The 12315-nt window shown below is 49.6% G+C and overlaps 1 protein-coding gene across 2 annotated transcripts in view; it reads right to left on the reverse strand.

Moving 5' to 3' along the window:
* Positions 1-650: 650 nt before the first annotated feature.
* LOC132394539 (uncharacterized) overlaps positions 651-12315 on the reverse strand; it is a 44485-nt gene continuing 32820 nt past the window's right edge. For both annotated transcript variants that reach the window (XM_059970823.1, XM_059970822.1), the window contains exons 4-6: positions 9169-9334; positions 5938-6560; positions 651-4604 (exon numbers count right to left, since the gene is read on the reverse strand). In XM_059970823.1, coding sequence (XP_059826806.1) covers positions 4365-4604; positions 5938-6560; positions 9169-9334 — 1029 coding nt within the window. In that variant the 3' untranslated portion in view covers positions 651-4364. The remainder of the gene's footprint in view (positions 4605-5937; positions 6561-9168; positions 9335-12315) is intronic.

A 12315-nucleotide genomic window follows, 5' to 3' on the forward strand; every position in this document is an offset into this window, starting at 1 on the left:
CCTCGACCACTTGCTCTGGCATCTGCTTACTTGGAATGTGTGGAAAATGTTGCCCCTCTGGTTCCTAATAATGCTTTCCCCTCTCACCTTAAACCTACACAGCTGCTTGTTTCTCTTTCCCCAGGAAAAGGATTGTGTTATTTCATCCAATCTTACCCCCTTCATGATTCTGTACACCTGTATAAGATCCGCTATGCTCCAGGGGATAATCTGCCCAACGTCTCCCTATAACTCAATGTTGGTAACATTCTCACAGATTTTCTTTATGCTTTTTCCTGGTAAGTGATGTCTTTCCTATAAAATAGCGAACAAAACTGTTCACAATACTCTAGGTGCAGCTTCAAAATTGTCTTGTATTATTGTAAAGTAACATCCCAACTCCTATACTGATGAAGGCCAATGTGCCAAATGCCGTCTTCACCACATTCAACGGTCCCGGTGTGATCCGATTGGAGCCTGTATTCCAGCTACCTCCTACCAACCCTGTATCTCCCGAAGTTTCCTGCATGAGGAGAGATCAAATGGACATGCTTTCCAAAGTTTAGGAGAATGAGGGTAGATTTCAGTGAAATTTATTGTCAAGGCTTAAGTTTAGTTATCATGTGTACATTGGAGCATATAGCGAAATGTGTAATTTGTGTAAACGGCCAACACACCTGAGGACTATCTCAGAGGAACTCTTCTGGACCCATCATGTTGGGGAAGTCCAGAACAAGGGGTCACAGTTTAAGGATAAAGGGGAAGCCTTTTTGGACCGAGATGAGGAAAAACTTCTTCACACAGAGAGTGGTGAATCTGTGGAATTCTCTGCCACAGGAAACAGTTGAGACCGGTTCATTGGCTATATTTAAGAGGAAGTTAGATATGGCCCTTGTGGCGAAAGGGATCAGGGGGTATGGAGAGAAGGGGGTATGGTACAGGGTTCTGAGTTGGATGATCAGCCATGATCATGCCGAATGGCAGTGCAGGCTCGAAGGGCCAAATGGCCTACTCCTGCACCTATTTTCTATGTTTCTATTATAGAAATATATTTGGGAAGAAAGCTCGACAGTGTCTCTACTTCCTCAGGAGTCTGCAACGATTTGGCATGTCACCAAAAAACCTTGACAAACTTCTTTGGAAGTGTGGTGGACATTGTGCTGCCCGGTTGCGTTATGGCCTGGTATGGGAACACCAGTGCTTTGAGTGGAATATCCTACAAAAGGTAGTGGATTCGGCCCAGTGCATCACGGTAGAGCCCTCCCAGTCATTGAGCACATCTACATGAAACGTTGCCATAGAAACGCAGCATCCATCATCAACGATCCTCACCACCCAGGCCATGCTCTTTTCTCGCTGCTGCCCCCACACCACCGGGTTAAAGAACAGTTACTACCCCTCAACCAAAAGGCTATTGAACAAAAGGGGATAACTGCACTCATTTAAGGACTCCTTCATCTTGTTATTTATTGATATTTATTTATATCTGCATTTCCACAGTTTGTTTTTCATTAACCACAGTTACTGTTCTATAGATTTGCTAAGTATGCCCGCAGAAAAAGAATCTCAGGGTTGATAATAAATTTTACTTTGAACTTTGACTATGAACATTCAGGTATCGACATCGCATATGCTCACAATGCTCAGCAGAACCAACACAGAACACAACCAACAACAAAACAACAGTAGGTTAAAAAAACAGGTCGCAGAGCCTCTCTTCATCCCAGAGCACATCCTACGCAGTCAGGAAAGCTCAGCAACATCTCTACTTTCTGAGGAGGATGAAGAGAGCTGGCCTACGCACAACCAGACTCCCATCACTCCACAGGTGCGTACGGAGCACATCCTAACAAGCTGCGTCATTGCATGCTATGGAAAATGCACTGTGGTGGACAGGAAGACTCTACACCCGGTAGTTTAAACTGGCTCCAGCCTACGCATCAAAAAGGACATATATACAGAAAGGAACCAGTAAATGGCCATTAACATTATGAAGGTTCATGGACTGTTTGACACACTCCCATCAGAGAGAAGGCTACATAACAACCACGCCAGGACCACCAGACTCAAAAACCGTTACTTTCCCCAAGCAGTAAGGCTGATCAACACATCCACCCACTAACCAACCATCCACTACTTTATCATTTCCTGTCAGTCACCAAATGTCACCTGTGCCTAGCGTCACTTTATGGACATAAAATCAATCTATATATATATATATAAGCTATTTTATTTATTTATTGTGTTTTTTATCATTATTGCATTCTTTATCTGATTGTGTTTATTGTGCTGTATCAGATATGGAGTAATAATTATTTGTTCTCCTTTACTCTTGTGTACTGGAAATGACATTAAAAAATCTTGGATCCTGAATGTCCTGAATCTGGATCTTTGGAGTTAAGTGTAAATTTCTTCTCCCAGAGTTTGGTGCATCACAGGAATGCTCTGCCTGGCTAGGATTGTTCACTCTTTTAACTCCAGACAGATGAAGTTAAAGTTAATGTCTGTCCCAAGCCTTATAGGCTCATCAGGCCTGCGCTTATGCCGGTTTTCATGGCGTGAAGTGAGAGTATGAGATATCAACCCCCACACCCCCATCTGGATAGGACGCCAGTCTATCGCGAGGTTAACCCCCAGCATCTTGCCGGTACCCATTTTCAGCTGGGTGGACTGGAGCAGTGTGTGGCTCAGTGCCTTGTTCAAGGACACAACACACATCCTCGGCTGGGGCTTGAACTCACGACCTTCAGCTCACCAGTCCAACACCTTAAACATTTTGCCACGCTCTAGGCAGATAAGCATAGATATTAATGGAATGGATGGACACGAGGTCAGGGCAGAAAAGGGGGCTCTGAGGTACAAGGGCAGCTGTGGTCTTGCTGAGCAATGGGGAAGGAACGGGTCAGGCAACATCTGCAAGGGAGGAGGACAGTCAGGTCAGGGCCAACACCCTCCATCTGGGATGAAAGAGTAGTCGGAGGGTGCGCAGTGTAAGATCCAGGCCAGAAGCTGTGGCATAGCAGGAGTGCAGAGATCGACTGAGGTTGGCAAGTGATAGGCGGCGGGTTTTTCATTTCTGAATGGTGTACTGAGCGACATATTTAATGCACTGGTTGTCCTCTGCACTTCTCCTTATAAACTTCCACGAATAGCTTTTGAAAAAGAACGTCTGCAAGAAGCCAAATGCCACCTCGTAGGGATCAGACCCTGTCACTTGTACCCACTTCTACAAGATTTACAGTACGCTTTCAATGCAATAGAACACTTAGAGGCAAACAGGATACACTGGAGTTGACAGTGAGCCCTCCCTCCCCACCACCTCTGGCACACAGTGGTTGTGGAGCACACCAGCTCTGCCCATCTCTGTGGGCTCCCTCGACAGCACCTCCTGAATGGGCCCACTCCAGAAAAGACAGGACAAGTTGGCAGAGGGGAACACTTCAATGCATACCTACTTTTCCATCTCACACGGCAGGAAAGTGGAAATGCTGTTCTGCCCATCTATTCCATGCCAGAACAGCCCCCATCCAGTCAGGACAGATCCGGGTGACTGGAGCCAGGACAGACACCTTTGCCAGGATGACTGCCCTCTTTGGGGGCAGTTAGCATTGGCCCATAGTTGCTGACTTTGCCGGTGCCATTTTCAAACCCAGTCTCAAGTCCTCAAGAGGAGATGAGGCCATGGGAGAGAGGCAGGCTGCTATCAGCCTCCAATGAGGGAATGTAGCAATAAGGGGAGGACGGGGGGGGGGTGGGGGGGACCTGCGGCCCCTTACCTTCCCGCCTGTCCCCACGTGTGGGCAGTGAGGAATAGGGAAGGACGGGCAAGGAGGGAGCTGATGCAAACTCACATGTGCAAAGGTACCCCGCAACGTCCCGGAGTGTTTCCCTGCGATGCCTTTGGATGGAGGCGAGAGGGAAGAGCCGGTAGCTGGGGTGTGGGATGGTGAGGGGGTGGGGACTGCTGTTCATGACGGTAGGAAATCAGCCGTGGGGGGTGGGGTGAGGGGTTATGGGGGGGTGTGATGCTCTCCACGACAGTGGGAAATCAGTGGTGAGGGAGATAGGGGACCATTGCATAAAGCAGGAAAGGGAGATGTTGGGGGATATCTGGGACACTGATAACCCAGGCTTAAAATGAGGATGGGGTGGGGTTTGGGGAGAAACCACTTCATTATGTTGGGCCAGCGTTCAGAGATTGAAGCCAATAGCTTGGCCTCATCTGACTCCTATCTACTTCACACGCCCACAGAATTTCTGTTACCCCCCCATCTTACTTCTACCTCCCTGAATACCAGCTCACCACAGCACGCCTGGGTGTGAGAGTGGGATGAGGATCCTGGGTGAGGGCCTAGGCCTGCCCACCCCACCCTGTACACTGGGGCCTAGCTGGAGTTGGCCCTCTTCTGGGACACCCCCCTCAGCAGGGGGGTGAAAACAGAGGGCCGGCGGTCCCCGGGCAAGGGGCTGAGCCCCCGCTTGGCACCGGGGCCCAGGCTGGGAGGCAGAGCTGCCCGCTGCTCATCCATCCGCCGCTCCTGAAGCCGCTGCAGCAGGTCGAAGAACTCGCGCGGGCTGCGGTCCGGTGGCTGGCTTCGCTGGTCCTCGATCCGGGCTCTAGCCGACTGTGGGGGGTGGGGGAGACAGGCAGGGTGTTACTGTGGTTGGGCCTGTGTCTTGGCTCACAATCCGAACACCAGCAACCGCAATCCTGACATCTGGGATCCCGTTACCACGCGCAACCCCGACCCATACCTCCATACGCAATAGGCCTTGGGGCATTTCATGCCTCTGGACATAGCCCCCAGTCACTGAGGGATCGAGTGCTGTGTCTATCTACCTCCCCTGCCTGTCCCAAGATAGTTAGTCCATAACCCTCTGCTCCTAGCCTACACCCCTCCAAACTCCTGTCAATTATGAGATAGCTCATACCTCCAAACCTCAGCTTTTGGATAACGAAAGATTTCGAATTAGGTCTACACCACCCCATTCCCTCTCCTGTTAGCCCTGGGACAGGTAGGACCTCTGAACATTGCTCCTGGTCACTGAAAGATTCTAGTTTGTGTCTATTCCCCCCCCCTCCCCATCTCCAGTCAGACATGGTACCTCCAAGCTTCCTGCCCCTGGTTACTGAGTGGTCTAGGGTTGGGTCGTCCCCTAACCCCATCCCATCTCCCATGAGTCCCAGCACAGCTTGTACCTCTGGCCCCACCTATCCAGGCCTATCCCCACCCCAACTCACCCCAGTCCTTTCTGGCCAGCAGCCCAAGATATCCTACCCCTCGTTACTGAAGAGACTAGAGTGGGCCTTTCCTCCCCTCCCACTCCCTCTCCTGCTGGTCCTCAGACAACATACTTCCAGACCCTTGCGCCTGAGATCTGAGGACAGATCTTCCCTCCAGCCACTCTCCCCTCCTGTGTCCTCCGAGCCCTGCCCTTGGTTATTGAGGTGGCTAGAGTTTTTGGGACTATCACCCACCCACCCCTCCCCAACACCCTCCTACCCCTCAAAACCATGGGTGGGTTCAAGTCCCTGTGATCTATCCCAGGGTATTGCCTTCACAGATCTCCCCCCACCTTCCTCCCCTCTTCAACTCCTGACTGCCCCAGCCAGGAAAAGTCCCCCCACCACACCAACAAAAAGCAGTTTTGCAACTCCCAGGGAGAGTTGCCCCACCCTTCTGCTTTGGATCGCAGAGGGGATGCGACTGGTGAACACATCTGCCATCTTACTGGTGTTACCTAAGGGTTTCACCATTCAAACAACCTCAACCCCTATCACTGAGGGTTTGGTAACTGGGTCTCTGAACCCCCCGGATATGACGACACCCAACACCCTATGCACCTAGAGTGAGTCCAGGTGGATGAATCCTCCAGGCTCCACCCCAATCACCAAGAACCTGCTCCCCTCCCACCCCTACTCCATCCACTCCGAGTTACCCTGCTGTCTCTCCATACCTGGTGCTTCAGTATGGTGTTGTACAGCTCCTCGTCTGGGTCCTTCCCACCTCCAGTCCACTTTCTCGGTGCAGAGTTCTGCTGTTTCGCTGCTGGGGCTGCCCCCAGTTCTGCTGGAGCCTCACCTCCCTCTGCTGGTTCTGCTGGGGCTTCCCCTTTCTCTGTTTGAACCTCTCCTGCTGGGATCTCCACATCCTCTGCTCGGGGCTCCTCTTCCTCTCCTGGAGTGTTCCCGTCATCAGCTGGTTCTTCGCCCTCTTTTGGTATCATCTCTTGGTTTACTGGGATCTCCTCTTTCTCTGATGGAACCTGCTCACTCTCTACTGGAACTTCACCTTGCTCTGCCGGGGTCTCTTTCTCTACGGGTTCCATGCCTTCCTCTTTCAGGGAACGAGCTCTGTCTGAGGTGAACAGGGTTGTCTCTTGCTGCCCCTCTACCTGGGCACACTCTGTCCCCACTAGATCCAGGTATTCCATGTTTTCCTCACAGATCTTTGGATCCACATCCCCGGCAGATGACTCCTCAAAGTCGGCCCGCTGGTCGTCAAGGCGACGGCTCTGAGACCGGGCAATCAGGTCGAAGAACTCCTCGGCTTGAAGGTTGGACATGGAGCGGAAGAAATCTGTTCAAAAGAACAAGGGTCAGAACTCTGCACACACACACACACAGACACAAACACACACACACACACATACACAGACACAAACACACACACACACACACACACAGACACAAACACACACACACACACCCCTACACACACAGACACACACACACACACACACACACAGACACACAAACACACACACACACACACACATACACAGACACAAACACACACACACACACACACCCCTACACACACAGACACACACACACACCCCTACACACACAGACACACACACACACACACAGACACACACACACACACAGACACACACACACACACCTACACACACACACACACCCCTACACACACAGACACACACACACACACACAGACACACACACACACACCTACACACACACACACACACACACACACACACACCTGCATATCTTTGTACGTACACAATCCTATGTATGCACACATGCGAGCACACTCTCTACATAAGTACACACACACACACTTGTGTACTTATACTGTACACACCTCTGTAATGTTACAAATAACTCTCTATATAGACACAGAGATGACAATATTGTGAAAATTGGAAGTGTACAAATCATAGCTGGGCAAAAGTAATTTACGTTCTTCAGGATGCAACATGGTAAAAACAGTGTTAAAAGCAGGATAAATCAGTTTATAATGTGAGACAGAGTGAAGTTTCCTCCTCACTGTCCCATCACACTCTCCCAGAACAGAGGGAAGCTCACCACAATGGGTACCATCATATTCCCATCATAGGGGTTAGTCATAGAGTGAAGCTCTTTACATCCTGTCCCATCACACACTCCCAAAATCAGACACAGTGAAGCTTTCTACACTCTACCCCATCACACACTCCCAGGGTCAGACAGAGAGTGCAGCTCCTTCCACTCTACCCCATCACACACTCCCATGGTCAGACAGAGAGTGGAGCTCCTTCCACTCTACCCCATCACACACTCCCAGGGTCAGACAGAGAGTGGAGTTCCTTCCACTCTACCCCATCACACACTCCCAGGGTCAGACAGAGAGTGGAGCTCCTTCCACTCTACCCCATCACACACTCCCATGGTCAGACAGAGAGCGGAGCTCCTTCCACTCTACCCCCATCACACACTCCCAGGGTTAGAGAGAGAGTGGAGCTCCTTCCACTCTACCCCATCACACACTCCCAGGGTTAGAGAGAGAGTGGAGCTCCTTCCACTCTACCCCATCACACACTCCCAGGGTTAGAGAGAGAGTGGAGCTCCTTCCACTCTACCCCATCACACACTCCCAGGGTCAGACAGAGAGTGGAGCTCCTTCCACTCTACCCCATCACACACTCCCATGGTCAGACAGAGAGCGGAGCTCCTTCCACTCTACCCCCATCACACACTCCCAGGGTTAGAGAGAGAGTGGAGCTCCTTCCACTCTACCCCATCACACACTCCCAGGGTTAGAGAGAGAGTGGAGCTCCTTCCACTCTACCCCATCACACACTCCCAGGGTTAGAGAGAGAGTGGAGCTCCTTCCACTCTACCCCATCACACACTCCCAGGGTCAGACAGAGAGTGGAGCTCCTTCCACTCTACCCCATCACACACTCCCAGGGTTAGACAGAGAGTGGAGCTCCTTCCACTCTACCCCATCACAAACTCCCAGGGTCAGACAGGGAGTGGAGCTCCTTCCACTTTACCCCATCACACACTCCCAGGGTTAGAGAGAGAGTGGAGCTCCTTCCACTCTACCCCATCACACACTCCCAGGGTCGGACAGAGAGTGGAGCTCCTTCCACTCTACCCCCATCACACACTCCCAGGGTCAGACAGAGAGTGGAGCTCCTTCCACTCTACCCCATCACACACTCCCAGGGTCAGACAGAGAGTGGAGCTCCTTCCACTCTACCCCATCACACACTCCCAGGGTTAGAGAGAGAGTGGAGTTCCTTCCACTCTACCCCCATCACACACTCCCAGGGTCAGACAGAGTGTGGAGCTCCTTCCACTCTACCCCCACCACACACTCCCAGGGTCAGACAGAGAGTGGAGCTCCTTCCACTCTACCCCATCACACACTCCCAGGGTCAGACAGAGAGTGGAGCTCCTTCCACTCTACCCCATCACACACTCCCAGGGTCAGACAGAGAGTGGAGCTCCTTCCACTCTACCCCATCACACACTCCCAGGGTCAGACAGAGAGTGGAGCTCCTTCCACTCTACCCCATCACACACTCCCAGGGTCAGACAGAGAGTGGAGCTCCTTCCACTCTACCCCATCACACACTCCCAGGGTTAGACAGAGAGTGGAGCTCCTTCCACTCTACCCCCACCACACACTCCCAGGGTCAGACAGAGAGTGGAGCTCCTTCCACTCTACCCCATCACACACTCCCAGGGTCAGACAGAGAGTGGAGCTCCTTCTACTCTACCCCATCACACACTCCCAGGACAGGGTTTGACCACAGCTGAGCTGCACAGTACTCAAAGGGAGCATGTTTTGCAGAGGATGGTCTCACCCCATTAGCCTCCGATATGAAGACACAGGAATAGTGCCAGACCAGGTTAATGGGGTTGGTGGGGGGTGGTTTATGCTCCCTTACATTGCATCTTCTCCAGCGGCGAGGTCGGGAGTGAGTGGCAGCCTCGCCGATCCCGGATCTCCTTGCGGACGGAGTGCCGCTGATCGTTGAATTGCCGGCTCTGAACCTTGTACACCAGGTCGAGGAGCACCTCGCGCTCCATGCACTCCGGGGTCACAATGGTGGCCTGCAGGGGGAGAGAGAGTGCAGGTACATCCTTGAGTAACCCTCAAGCTCAGTCGGATCCCGTGGACAATCAACCTCCACGGGGCCTTTTGTGGAGAGAGAAACAGTCAACATCTCAGGCTGAAGACCTTCTGTCAGACTGTATTTTAAATCTCTCTTCTCCACACCCCCACTCCGAACATCTGGCAGAAGATACAAAAGCGTGAAAGCACGGATAACCAGGCTCAAGGCCAGTTTCTGGCCCACTGTTATCAGAATTATGCACAGACTGCTTGTAGAATAAGATGGATTTTTAACCCATAAGACCTTAAGATATAGCAGCAGAATTAGGCCATTTGGCCCATCCATCTGTGATTTCATCATGGCTTATCCATTTTCCCTCAGCCCCAATCTCCTGCCTTCCCTCATACCCTTTCCTGCCCTGACCAAACAAGAAGCTATCAACCTCTGCCTTAAAAAAACATAAAGACTTGGCCTCCACAGCTGCCAGTGGCAAAGAATTCCACAGATTCACCACTCTCTGGCTAAAGAAATACCTTCCCATCTCCTTTCTATCTTGAGGCGTCTGGATTCCCAACACAGGAAACATCCTTTTCACATCCACTCTACCAAGGTCTTTCACCATTCAATAGGTTTCAATGAGGTCACCCCTCATTCTTCTAAATTCCAGTGAATACAGGCCAGAGCCATCAAACACTCTTCATGTGACAAGCTGCTTAATCCTGGAATTATTTTCATTAACCTCTTTTAAACCCTCTCCAGTTTCATTACATCCTTTCTAAGATAAAGGGCCCAGAACTGCTAACAATACCTGATGCACCATCAATAACTCTCTGAGACATGAGGTGAGATATCAGATTTTATTTGCCGGAAGAAGGAACAAGCAGTAGTTGAGCACCATACTACATCCTGGAGACTGAGGGCAGGGCTCAGGCCTCAATCGCCTTTATACCGGGGTCTGTGGGAGGAACCACAGTCAGTGGGAGGGGCCACAGGAGCAGTCAGCGGGGCGTAGTGTCCGGACAGGTATATGTAGTTCACCACAATACCCCAAGCGAGGCCTCACCAGTGCTTTATAAAGTCTCAATGTTACATCCTTGCTTTTATATTCTAGTCCTCTTGAAATGAATGCCAACATTCATGCCTTCCTCACCATAGACTCAACCTGAACACTAACCTTCAGGGAACCTGCACAAGGACCCCTACATCCCTTTGCTTCTCAGCTTTTTGTATTTTCTCTCCCTTTAAAAAAGAGTCTGCCCTTTCATTTCTTCTACCAAAGTGCATGGCCATACACTTCCTGACACTGTATTCCATCTGCCAGTTCTTTGCCCATTCTCCTAATCTGTCTAAGTTCTTCTGCAGCCTCCCTATTTCCTCAAAACACCTATTGTCTTATCATCCGCAAACTTGGCAACAAAGCCATCAATTCCATCTCCAAATCATTGACATTTAACATAAAAAGAATTGGTCCCATCACAGACCCCTGTGGAACACTGCTGGTCACCGGTAGCCAAACAGAAAAGGCACCCTCTTTTTCCCACTCTTTCAATCTTGCCAATCAGCCACTGCTTTATTCATGCAGTAATGCCAGGGGCTCATTGCTTATTAACTAACCTCATGTGTTCCATGTTGACAAAGGCCTTCTGAAAATCCAAGTACACAACATCAACTGATTCTCCTTTGTCTATTCAGCTTGTTATTTCTTCAAAGAATTTCAACAGATTTGTCAGGCAAGATTTTCTCTTAAGGAAACCATACTGACAATGGCCCACTTTATCATTTGCCACCAAGTACCCTGAGATCACATCCTTCACAATCAATTGCAACATCCTCCCAGTCACTGAGGTTAGGCTGACTGGCCTGTAGTTTCCTTTCTTCTGCCTCTTTCCCTTCTTGAAGAGTTGAGTGACATTTGTAACTTTCCAGTCTTCCAGAATCCAGTGAATTTTGAAAGATCATTATTAATGCCCACAGAATCTCTTCAGCCACCTCTTTCAGAACCCTGGGATGTACACCATCTGGTCCAGGTGACTTATCTAACTTCAGATCTTTTAGTTTCCCAAGAATCTTCTCTCTAGAAATGGTAACTTCGTGGATTAAATGCCCGCAGTCACCTGGAACTACCAACTCGCTGCTAGTCATCTTCCACATTGAAGACTGATGCAAAATACTTATTCAGTGCCTCAGCCATTTCCTTGAGCCCCATTACCACTTCTCCAGCATTGTTTTCCAGTGGTCCACTGTCCACTCTTGCTTCTCTTTTACATGTTATGTATCTGAACAAACTTTTGGTATCCTCTTTAATATTATTAGCTAACTTACTTTCCTATTCCACCTTTACTTTCTTAATGACTTTCTAGTTGCCTTCTGTTGGTATTTAAAAGCTTCATACTCTCCTAATTTCCCACTAATTTTTGCTCTATTATATGCCCTCTCTTTGGCTTTTTAATATTAGTTTTGACTTCCCTTGTTAGCCACGGTTGTGTCATCTTGTCTTTAGGATACTTCCCCCTCTTTGGGATGTATATATCCTGTGCGTTCTGAATTGCTTCCAGAAATTCCAGCCATCGCTGCTCTGCTGTCATCCCTGCCAGTGTTCTTTTCCAATCAATTCTGCCCATCTCCTCTCTCATACCTTTGTAATTTCTTTTACTCCACTGTAATACTGATGCATCTGATTTTAGCTTCTCCTTCTCAAATTTCAGGGTGAATTCAATCATATTATGATCGCTTTCTCCTTAGTGTTCTTTTACCTCAAGTTCTCTAATTGATTCAGTTCATTGCACGACACCCAATCCAGAATAGTTGATGTCCTATTGGACTCAAACATGAGCTGCTCCAAAAAGCCATCTCATAGGCATTTTAGAAATTCCCCTTCTTCGATCTAGCTCCAACCTGATTTTCCCAAACTACCTGCATATTAAAATTCTCTATGACTATTGTAACACTGTCCTTTTGGCATGCATTTTCTATCTCCTG

This window comes from Hypanus sabinus, chromosome 5 (genome assembly GCF_030144855.1).
Source record: "Hypanus sabinus isolate sHypSab1 chromosome 5, sHypSab1.hap1, whole genome shotgun sequence".
Classification (NCBI taxonomy): domain Eukaryota; kingdom Metazoa; phylum Chordata; class Chondrichthyes; order Myliobatiformes; family Dasyatidae; genus Hypanus; species Hypanus sabinus.